Source organism: Zootoca vivipara, chromosome 9 (assembly GCF_963506605.1).
Source record: "Zootoca vivipara chromosome 9, rZooViv1.1, whole genome shotgun sequence".
Lineage (NCBI taxonomy): Eukaryota > Metazoa > Chordata > Lepidosauria > Squamata > Lacertidae > Zootoca > Zootoca vivipara.
The window spans coordinates 56,014,350-56,035,432 of NC_083284.1; the positions used below are offsets into that span (position 1 = coordinate 56,014,350).

General features: G+C 45.3%; 1 protein-coding gene across 6 annotated transcripts in view; it reads left to right on the plus strand.

Moving 5' to 3' along the window:
• The window catches only part of CRACD (capping protein inhibiting regulator of actin dynamics), a 149,183-nt gene that overhangs the window by 53,700 nt on the left and 74,400 nt on the right, over positions 1-21,083 (plus strand). For 3 of the 6 annotated variants that reach the window (XM_060278798.1, XM_060278797.1, XM_060278799.1), the window contains exons 1-2: positions 600-698; positions 6,443-6,526. In XM_060278798.1, coding sequence (XP_060134781.1) covers positions 6,460-6,526 — 67 coding nt within the window. In that variant the 5' untranslated portion in view covers positions 600-698; positions 6,443-6,459. Of the gene's footprint in view, positions 1-596; positions 699-6,442; positions 6,527-13,743; positions 13,915-21,083 lie in introns of those variants that run through there. The other 3 variants (XM_060278801.1, XM_060278802.1, XM_060278800.1) reach the window with 3 other exon arrangements.

Below are 21,083 nucleotides of genomic sequence, written 5' to 3' on the forward strand. Positions count from 1 at the left end.
AATTCTTAAATACTCTCACTAAACTATAATTCTCAGAATTCTTTGGGGAGGCCATGATCCGTTTAGCAAGACTGTATTTTGTTGAATTAAATCTCCATTGACCTGGTTCACACACTATGCTAAACTATGGTTTGATTAGTTAAACTGTGGTTTGTTAGAACACCTGAACCTAGTCCAGCAAATTAACCAGAGTTTGTTTTCTGGTTGGTTTGTCACTGTGGTTTGGCATTATGGCAGACAAGACAAGCTTTGGAGAAACAAGCCATGGCTTGTTTGATCATGTTAGATGATGAGATGACCTATGGATTGTGTTTTAACATTAGCAATGTAAATATATATATAATAGTATGTACACAGTTTTACCACAAGGACTCAAAGCAATAAACAATACAATATTCAAAATATTTCAATATTCAATATACAAAATATTTCAATTTAAAACAGTTCAAAAATACTAAAGCCAAGAAGGCTGCAATTTTGTCCCTGCTTACCTGGGAGAAAACCTTACTGAACCTGAATGAAACTTAATTCTGCTCTATAAATTTAGAGAACTGTCTTCCTAAACTAAAACACTATCACTTTTTTCTCCTAAACAGCTGGAAAGAAGAGCATTAATTGGCATACCGATCCGTGCAAAGTTTTGATACTTTGGAAAAGCCTGAGTGGGCCCGTATATAAGAAGATTAAACTTTGTGAAGGTAAGGAATACATTGTAAATAAAGATATTTTGACAGCTAAGCTATTATTAATTACCGTGTTTCCCCTTTTTTAATACGTAGTCAGAAAGTAAGCCATGGCAGGGTTTTTAACCATTTGAGAGCTATAAGACATACCCCGAAAATAAGCCATACTTCCACACCAGCTAGCAGGACCCAGCATGCCGGCCGCGACAGGAGGAGGAAGCCTGCCGGGTCGGGTCAGTGCCCGGAAGCGGCGGTGGCTGCTGCAGTGCCGATAAAGCGTGCAGACGTTGCCACACGGAGCACCAGCCAGCAGGACCCAGCTCCTGCAATGCCGGCCGCGGCAGCAGGAGGAAGCCTGCGGGGTCGGGTCGGTGCCCGAAAGCGGCGGCGGCTGCAGCGCTGACAAAGCACGAAGCAGCGCCGCACGGAGCACCAAGGGCACGAGTGGCAGGAGGAAAGAGAGAGAGGTTCGTTGCTTGCGCACTTTAAGAGAAGCAGCCAGAACCGATCTCCACATTCCGAGCCTCCCTTTTGCGCGTGCGGGCATGTTAAAGCCCCGATCAATTCACTCCCCACTTCTTCCTCGCCATCCCTCCCTTTCACACGTTGCCTTGACCCCGCAGCCCCCCTCCCTGGCCATCTTCCCCTAAGTGCAGCGCTGCTTCGTGCTTTGTCAGCGCTGCAGCCGCACTCTCTCTCTCTGTGTGTGCGTCTCTTTCTCTCTCTCCCCCGTGCGTCTCTCTCTCTCTCGGTCGGGGTGTGTGTTTGCGCGCGCGCGTCTGTGTGTGTTTGCGCGCGCGTCTCTTTCCCCCCCCCCCGACAGAGAAAAGGTTCCGCTTCGGCTCGTCATTCAGCCGCCCCGCCTCCTCACTGAGGGCCGAAGCCGCTGCCCTCCCCCTCCTCCCCTTTCATCCCTCCCTTCCCTCAGTTGGTCCGTCAGTCGGGGTTGCGCGCGCGCGCCAGGGGCATCGGCCCAAGCCTCGTCCCCCTCGCGCTTCCCTCACAAGCGTCTCGGAGCGGGACGGGTCACGGCCTCCCTCCTCATTCCCCGGCCGGCGTGAGAGAGCCCGGGGAGCAGCCTCTATACCTCCACGCGCACACACCCCCGGCCGCCTCCGAAGCCATGGAAGCAGGAGGAAAAGCACCAGAAGCTGCTGAGGGAGATGAGCAGCTTCCCGCCCAACCGCAAGTGCTTCGACTGTGACCAACGCGGTCCTACCTACACCGACATGACGGTGGGCAGCTTTGTGTGTACCTCCTGCTCCGGCATCCTGCAAAGTTTAAATCCACCTCACAAATTCCCCCCCCCCTGTGTGCACATCTGTCTCCGAGGCAGGTGACCATCCAGCCTCTGCTTAAAAGCCTCCAAGGAAGGAGAGCCCTTGACTCAGGATGGGTAGGAGGGGAAAGGGAAAAAATAGAAGAGGCAGAAAATGGAAAAGACCATAACAGAGTGGGAGAGCACCCTGTGCTCTGTATGCAGAAGGATCCAAGGTTTAACCCCCAGGTACCCCCAAGTTTGAAATCCTGGAGAGCTGCTGCCAGCCTGGTTGACAGTAAAACCTGGATAGCTCAGTTGGCTAGAGTGTGGTGTTTATAATGTGCGCGGAAGAGAGCACCGAGTGTCCTGAGCCAGTGGGACCCAGTTGTACCAGCACTTTTTTTAAAAAAGACACCCCCTGAAAATAAGCCACCGTGTGTTTTTTTGAGGAAAAAAAGTTATAAGACGGTGTCTTAAAAAAGGGGAAACACGGTATTCTATGAATGTAGGTTTGGGTACCTCCTGACAGTGCTATATGAAGAATCCATTAAACATGCACTTTGTGTATATTTACCAAAAAGTGCTCAAACCTTGTCGTGGAGAGCAGTGAAAGCTGTAGCTACAGACACTACAAAACTGGCTGCAGGCAATGGTAAACAAAAAGGCAATGCTACTTGTTTAACTCCAAGTAGGGACGCGGGTGGCGCTGTGGGTTAAACCACAGAGCCTAGGGCTTGCCGATCAGAAGGTCGGCGGTTCAAATCCCTGCGACGGGGTGAGCTCCCTTTGCTCAGTCCCAGCTCCTGCCAACCTAGCAGTTCGAAAGCACGTCAAAGTGCAAGTAGATAAATAGGTACCGCTCCAGCAGGAAGGTAAATGGCGTTTCCGTGTGCTGCTCTGGTTCGCCAGAAGTGGCTTTGTCATGCTGGCCACATGACCTGGAAGCTGTACGCCGGCTCCCTTGGCCAATAACGCGAGATGAGCGCCACAACCCCAGAGTTGTCCACAACTGGACCTAATGGTCAGGGGTCCCCTTACCTTTAGGTACTCTATGGGACGCGGGTAGCGCTGTTGTCTAAACCACTAAGCCTCTTGGGCTTGCCGATCAGAAGGTTGGTGGTTCAAATCCCTGTGACGGGGTGAGCTCCCGTTGCTTGGTCCCAGCTCCTGCCAACCTAGCAGTTCGAAAGCACGCCAAAAAGTGCAAGTAGCTAAATAGGTACCACTTCGGTGGGAAGGTAAATGGCGTTTCCTTGCGCTGCTCTGGTTTCAGTGTTCCATTGCACCAGAAGCGGCTTAGTCATGTTGGCCACATAACCCGGAAAAATTGTCTGTGGACAAACACTGGCTCCCTTGGCCTGTAAAGCGAGATGAGCGCTGCAACCCCAGAGTCGTCTGTGACTGGACTTAACTGTCAGGGGTCCTTTACCTTTTTAAGGTACTCTATAATAAAGCAGATAAACTTTCAGGGCAGATCAAAGAGCCAGTGTATATATGGCAGTGGAAAGGGAGCTTACTTCAGCTAATTTTGTGGCTAGTTAAACATGATTTAGAGAGAGTAAGCTCACAACTATTACGGTGCCTGGGGAACTGGAAAGGGGGTGGGGAATGAAATTTGTTGTATGGCGAGGGAATTGCTTCTTAACAGATAAAAAGAGGGTGTAAAGAAGCAGGTAAAGGTAAAGGTAAAGGTAAAGGGACCCCTGACCATTAGGTCCAGTCGTGACCGTCTCTGGGGTTGCGCGCTCATCTCGCATTATTGGCCGAGGGAGCCGGCGTATAGCTTCCAGGTCATGTGGCCAGCATGACAAAGCCGCTTCTGGCAAACCAGAGCAGCACATGGAAACGCCGTTTACCTTCCCGCTGTAGCGGTTCCTATTTATCTACTTGCATTTTGACGTGCTTTCGAACTGCTAGGTTGGCAGGAGCTGGGACCGAGCAACGGGAGCTCACCCCGTCACAGGGATTCGAACCGCCGACCTTCTGATCAGCAAGCCCTAGGCTCAGTGGTTTAACCACAGCGCCACCTGGGTCCCTCTAGAAGAAGCAGAGAGAGGTTTAAATGGTAATGTTGGTTAGATATGTGTAGTTGAGGTGGCCTAGCTCTTACACAGGGATTGTACCATTTCAATGTTCTCATGCAGGGACTGTGAGAAGTGATACATTTGGTCTATACAGTACAGTACTGCTCTTTCTCTCATGAACTGAATTCCTAACTTGAAGGCACTATTATGGCCTGCGACATTGGAAGATGCATGTTCCCTACAAATAGTACAAAGGTGCAGTCCTAAACTCTGATTGTAGTGTTTCTGTGTGTGCGCTATTGAACTCTGTGGGTTTTGCACTGCAAGTAAAGTTTTAGAAATATAAGCAAAACATTTTGCAGAAGACTAATTTTGGTCCTTTATATATTATAAAGTAACGGATATTGATCCCTTTAGTTTTCCCTAAGTGGCATTTATTCTCCCTTTCTCTCTCACACAGACATACCAGTGGTACAGTTAGGCAGCTTTTAGACTCTCAACTTAGTTGTTTAGATCAGTGGTCCTCAACCTTGGGCCTCCAGATGTTTTTGGCCTACAACTCCCATGATCCCTAGCTAGCAGGACCAGTGGTCGGGGATTATGGGAACTGTAGTCTCAAAACATCTGGAGGCCCAAGGTTGAGGACCACTGGTTTAGATGGTAATGTTTATCATTTTACTCAGTTGGTAAAGTGTGATGAGCCAGCTCTCCTACTCATTGTGTTGAGTAGGGTCCTGGGCTTCTACCCCAAAGTGCTACCCTGGCAGCACTACTGCCTCCCAGTGCGCCAAGCAAAACCATTCCTGCATTAACTTACGTTTGCAGCTGAAATAACTTGTCCTTTTGTTTGACTGGAAGCCATGCATACTAGAAGATGCCTGCTGTAGGTGGAAGGAAATTCTTTGCAAGCATGTTGAATCAGTATGCAAGTTGAGTTGGCGTTTCTGCATTCCTTCAAATATATGCTGATTCCCGATCACCTACAGTTTTTAATATTTGGAGCCAAGTGGATAAACATACCCTGTTTACTCCAGATTGCCATAGTTATACATCTACTTTACCACCATACTTATTTCATGTCACCATGCAGATAAATCTTTTTTTTAAGAATCCTTCATTGGCTGCAGCGCCATATGAAACAGCACACTGAATAATTTTTATTTTGCAGCTGTCTGTTGAATTATTGCATGTTGCTATAGTGCTGAAACCCATTGTTGCCATTAATTGTTTGGTATGTTGTTTCAGGCTAAGGATTCGCTTTTTGATGACCTATCTACTGTTGCTCTCTTTCTTCACATACACACACAAACACACACAAACACACACACAAATCCTCTTTAGTTTGTTCAAGCCTCTAGTCTCTCAAGTCTGTTATTCCATTTCCTCTTTGGTAATAGTTTCAGACACACACAGAGGCACACACAGGCATACTTTCTACTCTGTCTTAATTCCTTTGTCTGGTGCAAAATATGAAAAGCCTACATTTAGTTCTGCTTTATTAAAGCTATCTATTTTCTATCTTTCCTTCATAGTTATCTTTTCCTTTTTGATCCATGAATGACCTTGTCACCGTTTTTCCTCCTTACAGTCATCCAAACCAGTTGGGTGGCGGGGAATAAATTTAAAGTCCTATTTTATCCAGCACACCCTTTTGTGATCTATTTTGTTCACTCTCTACCACTCTCTCCAGGGGTAAAAGGGAATTGGGTCTGCAACATTTATCTCTGCAATAATTCTCTGGATTGGCCAGACCTGGTATAAATGGGAGCCTTGCCCTTTTGCCTTGTCCCCAGAGCAGGTATCTGCTATGCTTTAGGCTCCAGCTTGTAGTTTTAAGTGCCCCCAGCTCTAGACACTTAACTTCAGAGAGTTTGAGCTAGAGAAGAAGAAAAAAACCCTCTTTTTCACTTTCACTCCTCCTTTCACTTTCCTTCCTTCCTTCCTTCTCACTTTCCCATTCTTACTCATTCCTTTTCTCAGTAGTTCTTTCAGCATTTCCTCTTTCCCACTGTTTGCCCCAGCCCCACACCCTTCCTTTCTCTTTGCAACCAGCATGATGCTTTTTTTTTTTGTTTCCCTCCCTTCCCTGTGGCTCCTGGGGAGGTGAGCAGCTGGCATAAACTAGTTGTTGTAATGAAAAAACCAATTACGCAGTTCAAACCTTATCATGCCCAAGCTCATTTGTTTTGCCTGATGACGGTATAAACGAGAAAAACTACACTCTCGCCATTGTTTATGAAAGGTAATCGCCATTCCCGTGTTGTGTAAAAAGGAAAAGTCATTAAAATAAGTTGCAGCCATTGTCTGTTGTACATTGCCTTTCTGGGGCGGGGGGGGGGGGGGAACCCAGCTAAAGTATGGTTCATTTCATTGTTAATCAGACAATGCTGAAAGGAGCCTGCAGTCTAATGGCATTAAACCTGAATTCCATGATTAATCGATGTAAACTTTGTCATGCTGTAATTTTGTTTCAGTATCATTTAGCAAAACCATGGCTACAGATGAAAGAGATACAGAACACAATGTTCAGTCTGAGGGACTGGGTAGCAATGCTGCAGGTATTGGAAAAAAACACAAAACTCTAAACTTTTGCTTTGGGATGCAAATTAAAGAGACAGAATTTGAGATTTGGTTAATCTTTTTGGACGTTCACATCTGTGTTATTTTAATTGATTTTATGGTGCATACTTTCTTTTGGAAATTGCTTGGGAAAACACCAGCACTATGTAACCTTCCAACCTTTTGACTTCACCCCGAAAGGCGCACTCCTCCATTGTCTCCTGAGATGGACAGATGCCAACCAACCAAAGCATTAAGAAAGGGGGGGGCAGAATCTGCACAGCAGAGACCCACAGGTTCCTACAGCTGCAAATGTTGTCTGTAACCAGTGGCTGAACTAGTCTAATGTCACCATAGACACAGAAGAGCTTCTGTTTTACATGCAAAAGGTCCCACTCACAATCTGTCGCATCTCCAAGTAGGCCTGAGAAGGAATCCTGCCTGAAATTAGCTAGTGCTACTACCAGTCGGCAAAGATAATTGGGTTGGGAATGTGCACAGCTCTTCCCAACCCAATCTGGCAGCCCAGTCTGGGGACCCTGAGCAGCCCTTACTTGAACTGGGCCAACCCAGGGAAATCCAACCCAGATTCTGTCCTGGATCAATCTGTGGGTGGGGCTAATGTTCAATTAGGATTTTTTAAAACCCTAATTAAACACACAGTTGGGAGGGGAAGGGGTGGGGAGGAAGAAACGATACTCCCCCCCCCATCACAATGTGAGCAGGAGGGTTCAATCCCAATTTGTTTGGGGATTCAGCACAATCTGGTGCACAGCCCTACTGGATAATACAGTTGTACCTTGGATGTCGAAGGGAATCTGTTCCAGAAGTCCGTTTGACTTCCAAAATGTTCGGAGACCAAAGCTCAGCTTCCAATTGGCTGCAGGAAGCTCCTGCAGCCAATTGGAAGCCGCGGAAGGCCCATCGGACATTCAGCTTCCAAAAATAGTTTGCAAACTGGAACACTCACTTCTGGGTTCATTCATTTTGGGAGCCAAAATGGTTGAGAACTAAGCTGTTCAAAAACCAAGGTACGACTATATTGAGCTAAATAAGATACATTCCTATTTTCTAACACCCCAAGAAGACAAAAGCCGAAGGCTGCAACTGGTTTATGTACCCTGATGTCACATAAGGCCTTGAAACTCTTAAATCAGGTAGTCGAGTGCTAAGGGCCACGCAGTAGATATTTAGAACTGAAATTATGAGGGCAATGAACTATTTTTGTTACATAAACCCAATTAGGGTATTACTTACAAGCCATGGGCTTTTAAATGTGACATTAATACTACCAGTCATTTGGGCAGCCAGAGTCGAACAACGCTTCCTGTTGATGGGATGGGATGACCCCAACCAGGAATGCAAAACATAGGCAGCTATTTCCACGTTTACCCCAGAGAATAAGCTATAAACAAAGACAAGCAAGGCAAATGTTTTAAAAAGCTTTGAGGCTAACACATACTGAATGAAGCATTCCACGTCACTCAAAACCTTGCACCCTCATGCATCAAGAGACATACTCTTGTTAAACAGTACCCCATTGCTGCTATTTTAGTCAGAGTTTTGTTCTCTCTCCCATAGCGCTAAACATGGAAGTGTTCCCATTGAAATCCTGAACAGATATACTTGCAATATAAGCTCATAATTTGTTGGATTTCGGCTGCCTACACTTAAGAGTTTGCAACAGCTACAGCAGCTAATTCAGAACTTGGCACGTGGTTCAACTTGCACCGAGGCCAGAAAACAACTAAGGGTGGGGTATGTGTAAGGAGTTGTTCCTTTTTCTTTAGGCTGTCTTCCTCTGCCCTGAAGGGGAACACAACCTCTCCAAAGGAATCAGCCTCACTACCTAAGAAAGAGGGGAGACAAGAAATGCACGCTTAAGACAGAGACATATTATTGTTGCTGATGTGGAAATAAGGCACTAGTTGTGAATTATTGATGCCCTGCTTACACTTGCTTCATACAAGGAGTTGGAGAAAAGATGCAGCCTCTTAAAGGATTTGTGCCAGGTCAACGGCCAATGGTACTACAGCCCAAGGGCATAAGATGGAAATCCTACTGATGCGGGAGGGGACCCAAATTGACAGACAGCTAAATATTCCAGTATTCCAGAAGCGGTCCCGATCTGGAAACTCAAAATGCTTGCAGAAGATTAGCTTTTTAAACGTATAATAATATAAGAAGGAATGTAAGAGTCCTGCTGAGAGGCTGAAAGTTTGTCTAGTAATTTTAACCCACCGTTCTGCTTCCACAGTGGCAGGTGCTTCCAGGAAGCTGACAAGCAACCTGGAGCATAGCTGCCAAGTTTTCCCTTTTCTCGCGAGGAAGCCTATTCAGCATAAGGGAAAATCCCTTTAAAAAAGGGATAACTTGGCAGCTATGACCTGGAGGCAATTGCCCTCTTCCATTGTTGTTCCCTAGCAACTGATGTTCAGTGGCTATCGTAGAATCATAAAATTGTATAGTTGGAAGGGACCCCTCCATCTAATCCACCCCCTGCAATGCAGGAATCTTGACTAAATCATACATGGACAGATGATCATTCAACATTACATGGCCACCCTACCTCCGCTTAAAAACTTCCAAAGAAGGAAAGTCCACAACGTCTCAAGGGAGTCCATTCCACTGTCAGGCAGCTCTTACTGTCGAAGTTCTTCCTGATATTTAGTCAGAATCTTCTTCCTTGTACCTTGAAGCCATTTGTTCAGGTCCTGCCCTCTAGGGCAGAGCTCCATCCTCCATTTGACAGTCCTTTTGATATTTGAAGATGGTTTTCTCCACTCATTCTCCACTTTTCCAGGCTAAACATACCCAGCTCCCTCAACTGTTCCTCGTTGATAGGTCTGTTCAACATGAATGGGTCTAATTCTCCTTTGAAGGCATCACTTCATCTCATAGGGGAGAACACCATACATTCAAAGCACATTCCCCACCTGAAAATTTTTGCAAATTGCTTTAGCTGTGTTACAGATGCTGAGAGTTGTAGCACTGTGAGGGGTAAGACTGCGCCAAATTCTAGTTTTTTGAGAGGGGCAGAAAAACTTCCTCTCTGTTTTCTCCATGCATTAATTTATAAACATATTGCCATCCCCTCACCCAACTGACAAGGCCCATCACTTTAGCTTTTTCACACTGGAAAATGTTATACGAGATTTTGTCCTCATAACTTTCCCCAAAGCTGACTCCATAACTGGAGACAGAATAGAAGACTGAACCTGGTTATTTTTCCACTGGTCATTATCTCATTTTCCCCCCACTGATCATTAGTATAAATTCCCTCATATCTACACTGCTGAGAGGTCATAGGGTAGTACAGTACAGGGGCACTCAGTACTTGTCCGTTGGTCACTGTGTCACAAGCAATGCTTGGGGCAGATGTTCCATTGGCCCAATAGTTGGGTTGGAACTGGAGAAAGTGGAAGCATAAATAGAACCAATGGATGCAGTAGGTTCAGACGCCATTGTGATGGTTCTGTCTCTTTATAATTGCAAATAGCGTGGGTTTGTTTTGTTTTTGCTGTGACTATTGGTGCAGTGTACTGACATGAAATTATTCAGCTGAAGAGAATAATTTCATTGTGTGTTGAAGCGTGCTGTGTGACCTCACTAAATTCATTGCCTTTCTTCCACCCCTTACAACGGTGTTTTACACTTCTTTCTGTTTGCAGTTTTTATCTCTATGGCTGTGCATGAATGTTTTTTTAACCGCCCAATCCATGAAAAGTGGCAGTGGAATCTACCTGTCAGCAGATACGTATGAGAAAAAACAATACTGGAAGGAGCTTAAAGGATCTCCAACTTTAATTAGACAAGAAAGGCAAGGTGCCAGATCTCTTTTTGAGTAAAATATGAATACTTAAGGGTTATGTCATTGCTGGAATGCAAGGATGAACATTAGCAGCAGAGACTGCTCTCTCCTGTAGCAAGCTCAGACAAACATCTTCCATTATCAGTGTGAAGGCCTTACAAAGTTACCATAATTGCATGGGAGCTGCTGGAATACTGTTTAAATGATTACACAGGTTCCTCCTGACTAATGAATGAGCCACCTAATAATACACATAATCATAATAATAAATAATTTATTTATATGCCGCCCATCTGACTGGGTTTCCCCAGCTACTCTGTGTGGCTTCTAACAAATTAAAACACAATATGACATCAAACATTAAAAACTTCCCTGGGCAGGGTTGCCATCAGATGTTTTTTAAAAGTCAGATAGTTGTTTTTTTCTGTGACATCTTACGGGAGGGCGTTCCATGACTACCGAGAAGGCCCTCTGCTTGGTTCCCTGTAACCTCACTTCTCACAGTGAGTGAACCGCCAGAAGGCCCTCAGAGCTGGACCACTCTGGAGGAAAGAGATTGGGAGTAAAATGTGCTGTGCTGGCGGTGGTTGGGGAGCTGCGATGTATATTGCCAGCTCAAAAAGTCTGCAACTGGTATCGTGATCTAAACGTCATACCAGTTTCAGACAATGAATTGCAGAGTTGCCCAGCTGTAATAATAACCTATCAATAAAATTTCAATTTGATACCTAAATGAAGAAATAACTATCTTATGATTAAACATAATAATCCTTTGCTGTTTCCCGTGGCTAGCACAAATGTGATGGGGCAGGCTGAGGTCCATGAATGTGTGGCCCACCAAACGATGTTCTAGAACAGTGGTTCCCAACCTTTTTTGGGCCATGCCCCACCTAAACATCTCTAAAATCCTGATATCCCCCCCCCCGGTGACATATAATTCTTATTATTCAAAAAGCCATTTACTATTAATAACTCATTCTCAAATTGCCCCCCTGTCGGGCGTGTGCCACGTTGGGAACCACAGCTCTAGAACTTGGAATCGCCAGTCGATCTTCCCTCCTGCGCTTGCGGTTCTTGAGAAAGCAATAGGAGAGGTGGATTAAAGATTTTAGGAGAACATGGGAAGTGTGCTCTCGCTGGAACCAGTCCTATTAATTCCATATGGCGTTCTTTTCAAAGACAACACATTCAGCCTGGGCATCATGATGCTTTGTTTCTAATGGGGTGATTTTTGCAATCTTTTGCGAATTTTGGTTGGTTTACATTTTGTTAACATTCATCTGCGCTGACAGACATCTGGAGCTAACTTCTTTCTTCCCCCTCACCAGGGTGCGTATTTGCTGAACCTGCACGTTGTCTTGAGTTCAAGGTCTAACTCTGGCATCAATTCAGACTCTCTTACTCCATTGTCTAAGGTTGAGGATAATGTATATTTGAAAGAAGAGAACAAAACAGCTTCATAAGCCCTGATAAAGTGGCCATGAAAGATTTATATCTAGATTTTAGTTAAAGAAGCTCTTAGCAGGCCCAGAGGCTATTGCTCACCTTGAAGTAGGCAATTGAAATAAAATGTCAAATTGGTGTCAGTGCTGCTAATGCATTTCCCCAAAGGTCATGCTAAGAGTTGTTTGCCAAGTTACTTTCCCCTATTCCTATATAAAAGACACAGCTAGAGAATGGACAAGGAAACTGCCCTTAATTACACATTTTCAGAGAGCGCAGACGTGCTCTTTTGTGAAGACTTGGCCATCTTTTTCTCTAGGCTTTTGTATAGCTTGAAAGCTAATTAAGCTTTTTAATGGGCTTGATGGGCAGTTGATGCTCCTGCTATTTTAATAGGTCACTCTGGCTATTTTAAAAAATCTATATTAGTATGTCGAGTAATGTTTTCCAGGGATTTAGGGGCAAAGTATTAAGCCGATGGAACCCTGCTCTATTTCTCCTTTTCATCAAACTTGGCTGAAGCTGTGAAATTCTAGCCTAGCCTGAGTAGGGAATGTAAACAGGAGAAGGCGGCACGGGAGGCATGTATTCTGATGCCCCACCAGTGGGGTTGGAAGGAGGCTAAAGACATTTGTGGTTCTCAGGAGCCCTGATAAGGCAGAGTTCCTGATTGTGTGTGGAGGCTTCTCAGTGTTTGCATTTGAACAACCTTAGGCACCTCTTCAGAGCTCCATATGGGAAAGTCAGGAGTGGAGGCTCGTTCACATGAGGGCTTTGGGGGACGGAGTCAACATGTGTATCACCAGCTCCTGCTCATGTTGACATTCCCTAATCAGCCCTAATGCCTGAATAGGGCTGTGGTCTGTAACTAACCCAATCAAGATAAGACAGGGTGCGGCAAGTGACTCATATGGGCTCGGAGGTGATGTTGAGCTTGTTGTGGGCTGGTTGACGCTTTCCCTGAAATATTGAACGTGTAACTTAGATCTGCCGTTTTCTTTGAAGGGACAAATGGCCTCTGTGGCTCCCAACTACTTCTTACTAGCTGAGGCTGATGTGCTAACTGCAATCCCTCCGGGACGGAAATGGCCTCATCACGGTCCTCAATGCTATATGTAGGGACTGCCTCAGAGGAAGGCTCAGAAGCTGTCCTTAGCAGAATATATACTGCTTCATGATTATTGGCTTGGACCAGCTGGATGGAGACTATTAAGTCAGTTTTGAATCTGCTATATTAGTCACCAGTTTATTCTCAAGCACAATTCCAAGTGCTGGCATGTTAAGTCCACCTCTCTGCAACTTACCTCATGCCTTGTTATCATTTTGCTGAATCTCTCTCTGTTCCTGCTCCACGCCACTGGCTGATGTCAGGATATGAGGTAAATAGTACTATACGTTCTTGAGGAAAAGGTACCACAAAACTGGGCTTCTATTTTCAGCAGCCACTTTCTTTCTGTTCTTTAACAAGTTTAGTTCCAACCTATGCAATCAGCCCATAATTATCAAGACACATATGTTTTTGTTCTGATGTGGTGAGGCTAAGTTATCAAGCAAGTGAATGGGATATATTTTACAATATTTGAGGTAGCTGTGAGGCCCAAGCTCATTATTCCAATGCTAAATTTTTCTGTAGTGCTTGAATTAGTGGGGAGGCAAAAGGTCTCCAACCCAATCTTTTTCTGGTGGCCCCTTAAGCTACTGTTTTTTTAGGAGTCCATAGAGTTGTCATGACTTGATTATACTGGGGAGGAGGTTTGAAGTTGGGGCTTGTGCATTTTGTTAAGGTCCCCCCCCTTTTCCTCCTGTTATATAATTTGAGCCCTGCCTTGCTGACTTATTACTGAGTAGGAACAATTCCTGCTAGAGGCTTCTTTACTTTCCAAAGACATCTGTGGGCGTTTCTTTTTTTCTGAAATCCAAATATAGCCCGTGTATTTTCAACTTGAACCACCAGGCTGTGCCCTCACAAACTTCATTTGCTTTTAAATATTCTTTAACCAATTTTGGGATAAATTTTTCCATCTGTGATCTCATAGTTTCAGTTTTTCCTTTGAAGGGGATCAAAGCAGGAAAGGCTCTCTGCTTCTGCCTCTCACCTGCCGTTCAGAATGATCAATTTGCTTAAGAAACCTTGTAAGTAAAATGCCTTTCTTGTGAATTATGAAGCACACAGTGATCTCTGACTCAGAAGCGTGCTGCTTTTTTTTTTATTTAAAAAAAAGCATGTTGCTATAATGCTGGTGATTTGTAGCTTAGGTTTGATTTCTCTTGCAAAATGATTGATGAATATATAACCTGCTGTGTTTCATATCTGCAAACCTGAGATGCTGTTGCTTTTCATTCCACGTTCACAACGCTTTTTCATAAGCATGTGTGCAAATTAGACTCTGATTCAGCTACAGCGGTAATAGGATCGATTTGTTTCCCATTATGCTGCTGCGTTTTGTTTTGTTTTGCTGGTAACTTCTGTTAGTATCAACTGTAGGTGTAGAATTTAGGAACCTGTTTTGACTGGCATTCAGATTTGCAACTGGTAGATAACAAATAGTTTTATTCCCATTTCCATGTTTTTGATCCTGAATGCTGCAGGATTGGGAAATGATTTTAATGGTATACCTGACAGATTTGGGACTGCGCAGTTGGCTACAAATTTTTTTTTGTCTGTGCTGATACTAGATTACCAGATTGGTGGCAGGTCTTTCATACCCGTTATGGTGCAACAAACTGAGAAGTCTTGATATGCCTTTGACTTCTGCAAGTAATCATGTGTCATTAGACTCCTTTATAATTATTGGCTACTATCGTTTTTTTAACAGTAAAAATTAGTAACCAGTAATTTTGATATAATAACACTACAAATCCCACTGAGTTCAATGAGGTTTACTCCCGGGTAAGTTATTATCGCCTAAGAGACATAGCAAAGGAAGGCAACATTTCTTAACAGATGAGCATGCTGATGCACAAACCTAATGCAGTTGCATCTCTTGGCAAGGCATTGATTGCAATATTATTGTTTTTTACATACCTGAAAAATCACCAGCAGAGGAGGTAATTGATTTAATTCAGATCCTATCGAATGAAACCACGCAGTATATTCCACAATGAGTATTCATAGAATCATAGAGTTGGAAGGTATCTTGGAGCCCATTTAATCCACCCTAGGTACTAAGTGCAGCTTCTACAATGCAGGTTACGATTTCAGAATCCCTGGCAGATGGCTGTCAGTCTCTGATTAGATACTTCATGTGAAGGAGAGCCAACCCTTTTTGCAAAGCTGTCTCCTGCTGATAAGAAGTGTGTCTTACTGTTTAGATGAAATCTTCCCTACAATATCCATCCATTGGTTCAAGTTGTGTCCTCTGGAGCAATCTGCTCTATTTTTGGTGTGACAGCCCTTGGTCTAGCTAGCACATTTGCAATGCTAAGCAGGGTCCGGCATGGTTTCAAATTGGGTGGGGGAGCCACACATTGAGATTCCTGCATTGCAGAGGGTTGGATTAGATGACCCTGAGGGTCCCTCCCAACTCAACAATTCTATTATTCTCTTCTCCCTGCCAAGCAAACATGTCTTTTTCAACCTTTCCTCATAGGTTTCCAGATCCTCACCAGTCTGGTCACTCTCCCCTAGACAGGCTCTGTTCTTTTCAGCATGATTCTTATATGTCCAGATTGGACACAATGCTTGGGTGGGTGGGTGTTAAACTGAAATATTGAGCACTCATGGAATTTAGCTGACTTTGATGCCGCATTCTGAGGATGACAAAAATGTTGCTTTTTTTGTTTTGCTTTTGCCAGGAGCGTCAAATCAAGGAATCTTGTTCTGTACACTGCCCACTTTTAATTGTGATATATATAGGTTTGTTCTACAGTATACTAGTTTTTAGGAAACCTTTGTTGAATGTTGTTGCATTCTTGTTGCTTTTATGGAAGCAGCTTACAGTCAAACCTCGGTTTACACCAGTGTTTCTCAACCTTTTTTGGGCCACGGCACACTTGTTCCGTGAAAAAAATCACGAGGCACACCACCATTAAAAAAGTTAAAAAAATTAACTCTGTGCCGCCCTATATTATAATTATGACTGTAAGAAACACTTGCCAAATACTGCTTTCCGGCGGGTCAGTGTTGTGTATTGGCGGCCGCCAGGCTCGTTTGCACTGAGCTTTGGGAAAGAGGAGGAGAAATATTGCTTTCCGGCGGGTCAGTGTTGGCAATTGGCGGCCGCCAGGCACGTGACAATGCGAATCGCCCTTCTCGCCGCCGCACGTCGCGGCACACCAGCCAGCGTCTTGCGGCACACTAGTGTGCCGCGGAACAGCGGTTGAGAAACGCTGGTTTACACCTACCTCTGTTTATGACCGCTTCGGCGAGTGACCGCTGCAGACCTGGAAGTGTTTACATCCAGGTTCCGCGGCGTCGGATGCGCAGACAGCTCGTGCATGCGCAGAAGCAATCTGCGCAGAAGGGCTCTATCGGCGCTTCGCGCACGCGCAGAAGCATGCCTTCGGGGATCGACCGCTTCGGGGAGCGATCGCCTCCGCAGAACGGATTGCGGTCGCATACCGAGGTACCACTGTATAGGTTTTTATTATTAAGCGGTATAATTTTTTAAAGCAAATTATATAAATAAAACAGATACAAAAATCACTTGGAGATAACCCTAAGTAGTCTGTCCACTAGCCCAACCAATGTGTTTTGTAGGTTTTGGTGTTCTCGAGAAAGCACACAGAATGTAACAATGGACAAGCGTAGCACACAGATACCTAGGGCTTTTCTTGACTCTCCCCTGCCTCTGTGCTTTTTTCTTTTATGACAGAGCAACTGCTCAGAGGCAGGGCAGCTTTAAATGTAGCCCTGAAGCACTCCCAGAAGTGATGTCTGCATTTGGATGGGTCTGTTTTTTATTTCATTTTTTAAATAATGTTCATTTCCCTCTATGGTCAAAGGGGACAAGTTTCCTCTCCTTAGGAGGGGGAACGTACAAATTCTCCTTCCTGCATGTGACAAGAAATGCCCCTGGCCAAATCTGGATGGGCCTTTGGTGCAGCCTTCTTTGTTTGCTTTCTTGCTTTCTTGCATTTATTAGGCATTTTGGGATTGCAGGACCAGCGAGAACAGTAAGGGGCCAGGCTGTGGGGGAGCATGGCCCGCTCCTTGCTACACCGGTGCTCTCATTGGCTCTGTGACCTCCAAGTGGACCACAGGGCTAAGAGAGGTCTGGATTCAGCCCACCAGCTGGGAATCCAGTTCCCCATACCTGCTCTAGATGGAGGTATTGTTACTGTTGTCATTATCATTTTAAAAAAAATACCCAGTCAGTGGTTGGAACTGGAGGCTAGTTTTTGCAGGTCAAAGGCTGGCGCCTGTTGGCTTTTGGAGATTGGAGCCTGGCAGATTCAGATGAATCGGGAGACATCCCCACTCCACAATGCCTGATACAAAGAAGCAAAAATGCCAGTAGCCAGGCAGAATATTTGTTTGTTGCTGACTCTAGTTTCTTCCTAGATCTGAGTTTATTTTACCTGCAGATGTTGGGGACTGAACTGTGCAACTTCTGCTTTGCCTTATGCCCCCTCCCCACTCAACTTCCCGTTCAGTGACGTCCAAAGCCACTCCCATTCGCCTGGCGAGCGAAGCAAATCTGATCTGCCTGCTAGCTCATTCCCTGCTATGTTAGCACCTGAGTCAAAGTCTGGCTTCAGTTCATGTGTTTTTGAGGCCTCCTTGTTTCCATGGCACACTTGATACAAGCGAGCAATACAATAGGGCCTCTGATATCAACTGCCCATTAATAGCAGGCAACTTGTGCCCACAATCTTCAGGAATGCTGCCAACGCAGAGAGATTTTTTTTCTTTTTTTCTTAAATACATCTGAATGTGTTGGAGTACTTAACTACTCTCTTCTTCAGAACTGTAAATTAAATGATTATTTGGCTTCTTGCACCGCAGACCTGAATAATAAAGAAGCGTTTGCTTTGTCAGTGTGCGTGGGAGTACTGGGTGTTAGCGGAATACAAAGGAAAAGATTCACATTTGTCAAGCGGGTGAACTTAAAGCTCTCTTCTTTGTATGGTAGCTAAAGAAAGTTCTTTTGAGGCACCATAGGCAGCAACACAGGCTTCCTTTCCTCTTTTAAGATATGTGAATGACTCATTACAGTACTAGCTGCTGTGAATTATCCCAAATTCTCCAAACGTAAGTGGAGATGGTGTGATTGCAGGTTTTGATTTATGTCTGACTGCTTTCGATAGCCACTGATACAGACGGAGTACACATTTCACGCCCTGGAAGTCTCTTGATTTTTCCACGGACAGTCCCAGAATGATGAAAGCCATCCTCGCTTCTGATTTGATCCCGGAATGTCCCTATTTTCCTGGCCAGAGCTCAGGGAGGAGGTTGAGCGACAGTGGCTGCAGCAGCAAGGGAGCATCACTCGGCCTCTCCATCGCCTCCCATTTCAAACCTTAGTTCAACAAATACATCAAACTTTCAGGGTCCATGAAATAGCTGTTTTCTGTCGGGCACCATGAGAAATATGTACTGACTTTTTTGCTGTAATTGAGAGTTTTGAAATGCTGTCCTATTAACATACTATTTTTAAATGCTGGCTAGAATTTCTTTCTTTTTTCAAAACACTTACTTTTCCAGTGTTTTGAGTATTTTAAATAATACTATTTACAACTGTGTTATGTCTGTAGCCTACCGTATGACTGACTTTTCATTTTTTACCCAAATTCTTTGTAGGATGTTCCTGAACAAGACAAAACACATTAAACTGTAATGAATCTTTTAAGAACAAACTTTTTTTCTTTTTGCATTCTGTGTGGTTTCTGTGCAACACTCCTGGTCGCTTTTTTTAAAAAAATAGGCAAGACATTGTTTCCTTTAATAAAACACACACACACAACAACCCTATAGTCTCCTTTCATACACAAGGAGGGCAAATGGATGGTTGGCTCATAAGAGCAAAAGGAACAGCAACAGCAGCCTCCCTCAACCCCACAGTTCCCCTTTACAGAGGTGGCTTTAGGGCAGTACAAGCAGTGTGGCTGCACTGGGCACTCAGCCAAGGAGGGCACCTTCTCAAAGTCCACTTACCCAGATTTGGGAAGGAGACGTGGGGGCTCAGACAGGGTCCTAGAAGAGGACCTCACTCCTCCTTCCCAAACCCAAGCCAGAGCCTCACTCCTCCTTCCCAAACCCTGGTTTAAGCCAGTGCCACGAGGGCTGGGGGGAGGGCATCAAATGACCTCGCACAGAGTAGCATATTACCAAGGTCTGTCCCCTGCCCTTTAAGCCCATAACTTGAGACCAACTCTTCCTTTCTCCTCCTCCCACGTTGTAATTATGCACTCTCTGCCTGTCTTCCTCCTTGGAGTCTGCATCGCCATGACTTAACCCTGCCTCCATCACTCTTCAGAGGAAGAGATCTTAAAATATTCAGGAAGAATATCCCTACCCATCCAGCTGGCCTTCTTTCCTTGAGATTGGCCAGTACCTAGCCAATAGGGACACAGTTAATGCATCAAGTGGTTTATTTTAAAATCGAAACCTATGCCCTCAGCCAATGCCCTGCAAGCACTTCAAAATATTTTGCCCAGTTTTCTTCCTGATTCATGTCTCTGGGCCAATCAGAATTTATTCAGGGCTCTTGTCAGCCAGAATTCTGCAATTCTGAGACAAGGGAGCTTAGCCAAAACACCTTTTTGGAGACTGCTCAGGAAGCAGCAGAAAGACTGGGCATGTTGTGTTTGCTTTGATTTAAAGCAGGGACCCCCAAACTTTGGCCCTCCAGATGTTTTGGATTACAATTCCCATCTTCCCTGACCATTGGTCCTGCTAGCTAGGGATCATGGGAGTTGTAGGCCAAAACATCTGGAGGGCCGCAGTTTGGGGATGCCTGGTTTAAAGCATGGGCAAGGAACCATGACAAGAAACAGATAAAAATGGCTGTTTTTATCTGTGACCCCTGGTGCTACCTGCTCCTACCTTTCACCCCACCAGCTGCAGTAGGCAGCTGCCACCACTGATATAGTGACTGATTGATTTCAAAAGCCTGTATTGAGTTCTCTGAGGAGCTGAAGTAAATGGGAGACCATTTGGGGCATGGCTGGGGTGCGTGTGAGACTTCTTCCTAGAACATTGGATTACCATGTGTGAGGGACAAGGGATACAGGGAAGTCCCTCCCATCTTAAGTTCCAGCCCATCCCCAAGCGCTGGGGAGAGCAGGGAGAGCTCTGCCTCCAGCAGAGAGTCAGGAAGTGGTGTCCGAGGCTCAGGCAAGGTTGCGGAGCCCATGCCCCAGGTGGGACAGGAAGGTGTGAGCACGGGGGGAAGGCCAATTCCCCCAACTCCGGAATTGCGACGCAAACGTAGGGGGAAGAGGTTGGGTCTCCCAAAGCTTCTTTGCTGGAAGAAAACGCGCCAATCTCCATTCGGAGGTTCTGACACCTCACCGTAAGCATGTATATAGATCGTTCTGACCACTGTAAATAATCAGCACTTAATAAAAGTCTTAAAAGACTATGCTGCGAGGAGTCGTTACTCTAGAGTAGCCACATCAGCGCCTCTGACAGCAACCTCCGAATCTTTTTTGGCTACTTTGGAGTGCCGCGATGAGCGCGCAAGAGGCTGAGCGTTGGAGGCTGGAGGCCGAAGCGGCGAAGCAGGAGATACGGAACCTGACAGCGCAGGCCCAGCAGCAATTACATGCAGCTCAGGAGGAAGCGCGCGGGACGCGGGAGGAGCTGAACAAGCTGGTGGAGCAGGTGAGGACGAAAGAGGAGACTGAGAAGCAGCTAAGGGTGATGGTATTGGACCTGCAGAAAAAGTTGGATGAGGAAAGAGCCGCGAGAGGTGGGGGGGGGGGCGCCCCAGCCACAGCTAGTCCAAATGAGAAGGGGACAGACCCTAGTCACCAAGTTTAGCGGCGACCCTAGGGAGTACCTAGGATTTGAGACGGAAATAAACTATGAGCTGGAACTGCATGCAGCGGAATTCCCAGATGACGCGCACAGAGTCTCCTTTATTATAGAGCATTTGATGGGGGCCGCCCGCGAATGGGTCAGACCGCTCATCGCGCAAAAAAATGATTGCATGAAGAACGTAAAACTATTTTTAGAAGCTTTAAAAATAATGTACGCTAGTGACAGTGAAATGGAAGCCACAAAAGAAGAGCTTCATAACTTAACACAAGGAAAATTAACAGAGAGTACTGGGCGAGATTCACCATGCTGGTGCACAAACTGGGGTGGGATCTGCACAGTGATCCAGTGAAATCAGCTTTCTATCTGGGCTTGCACC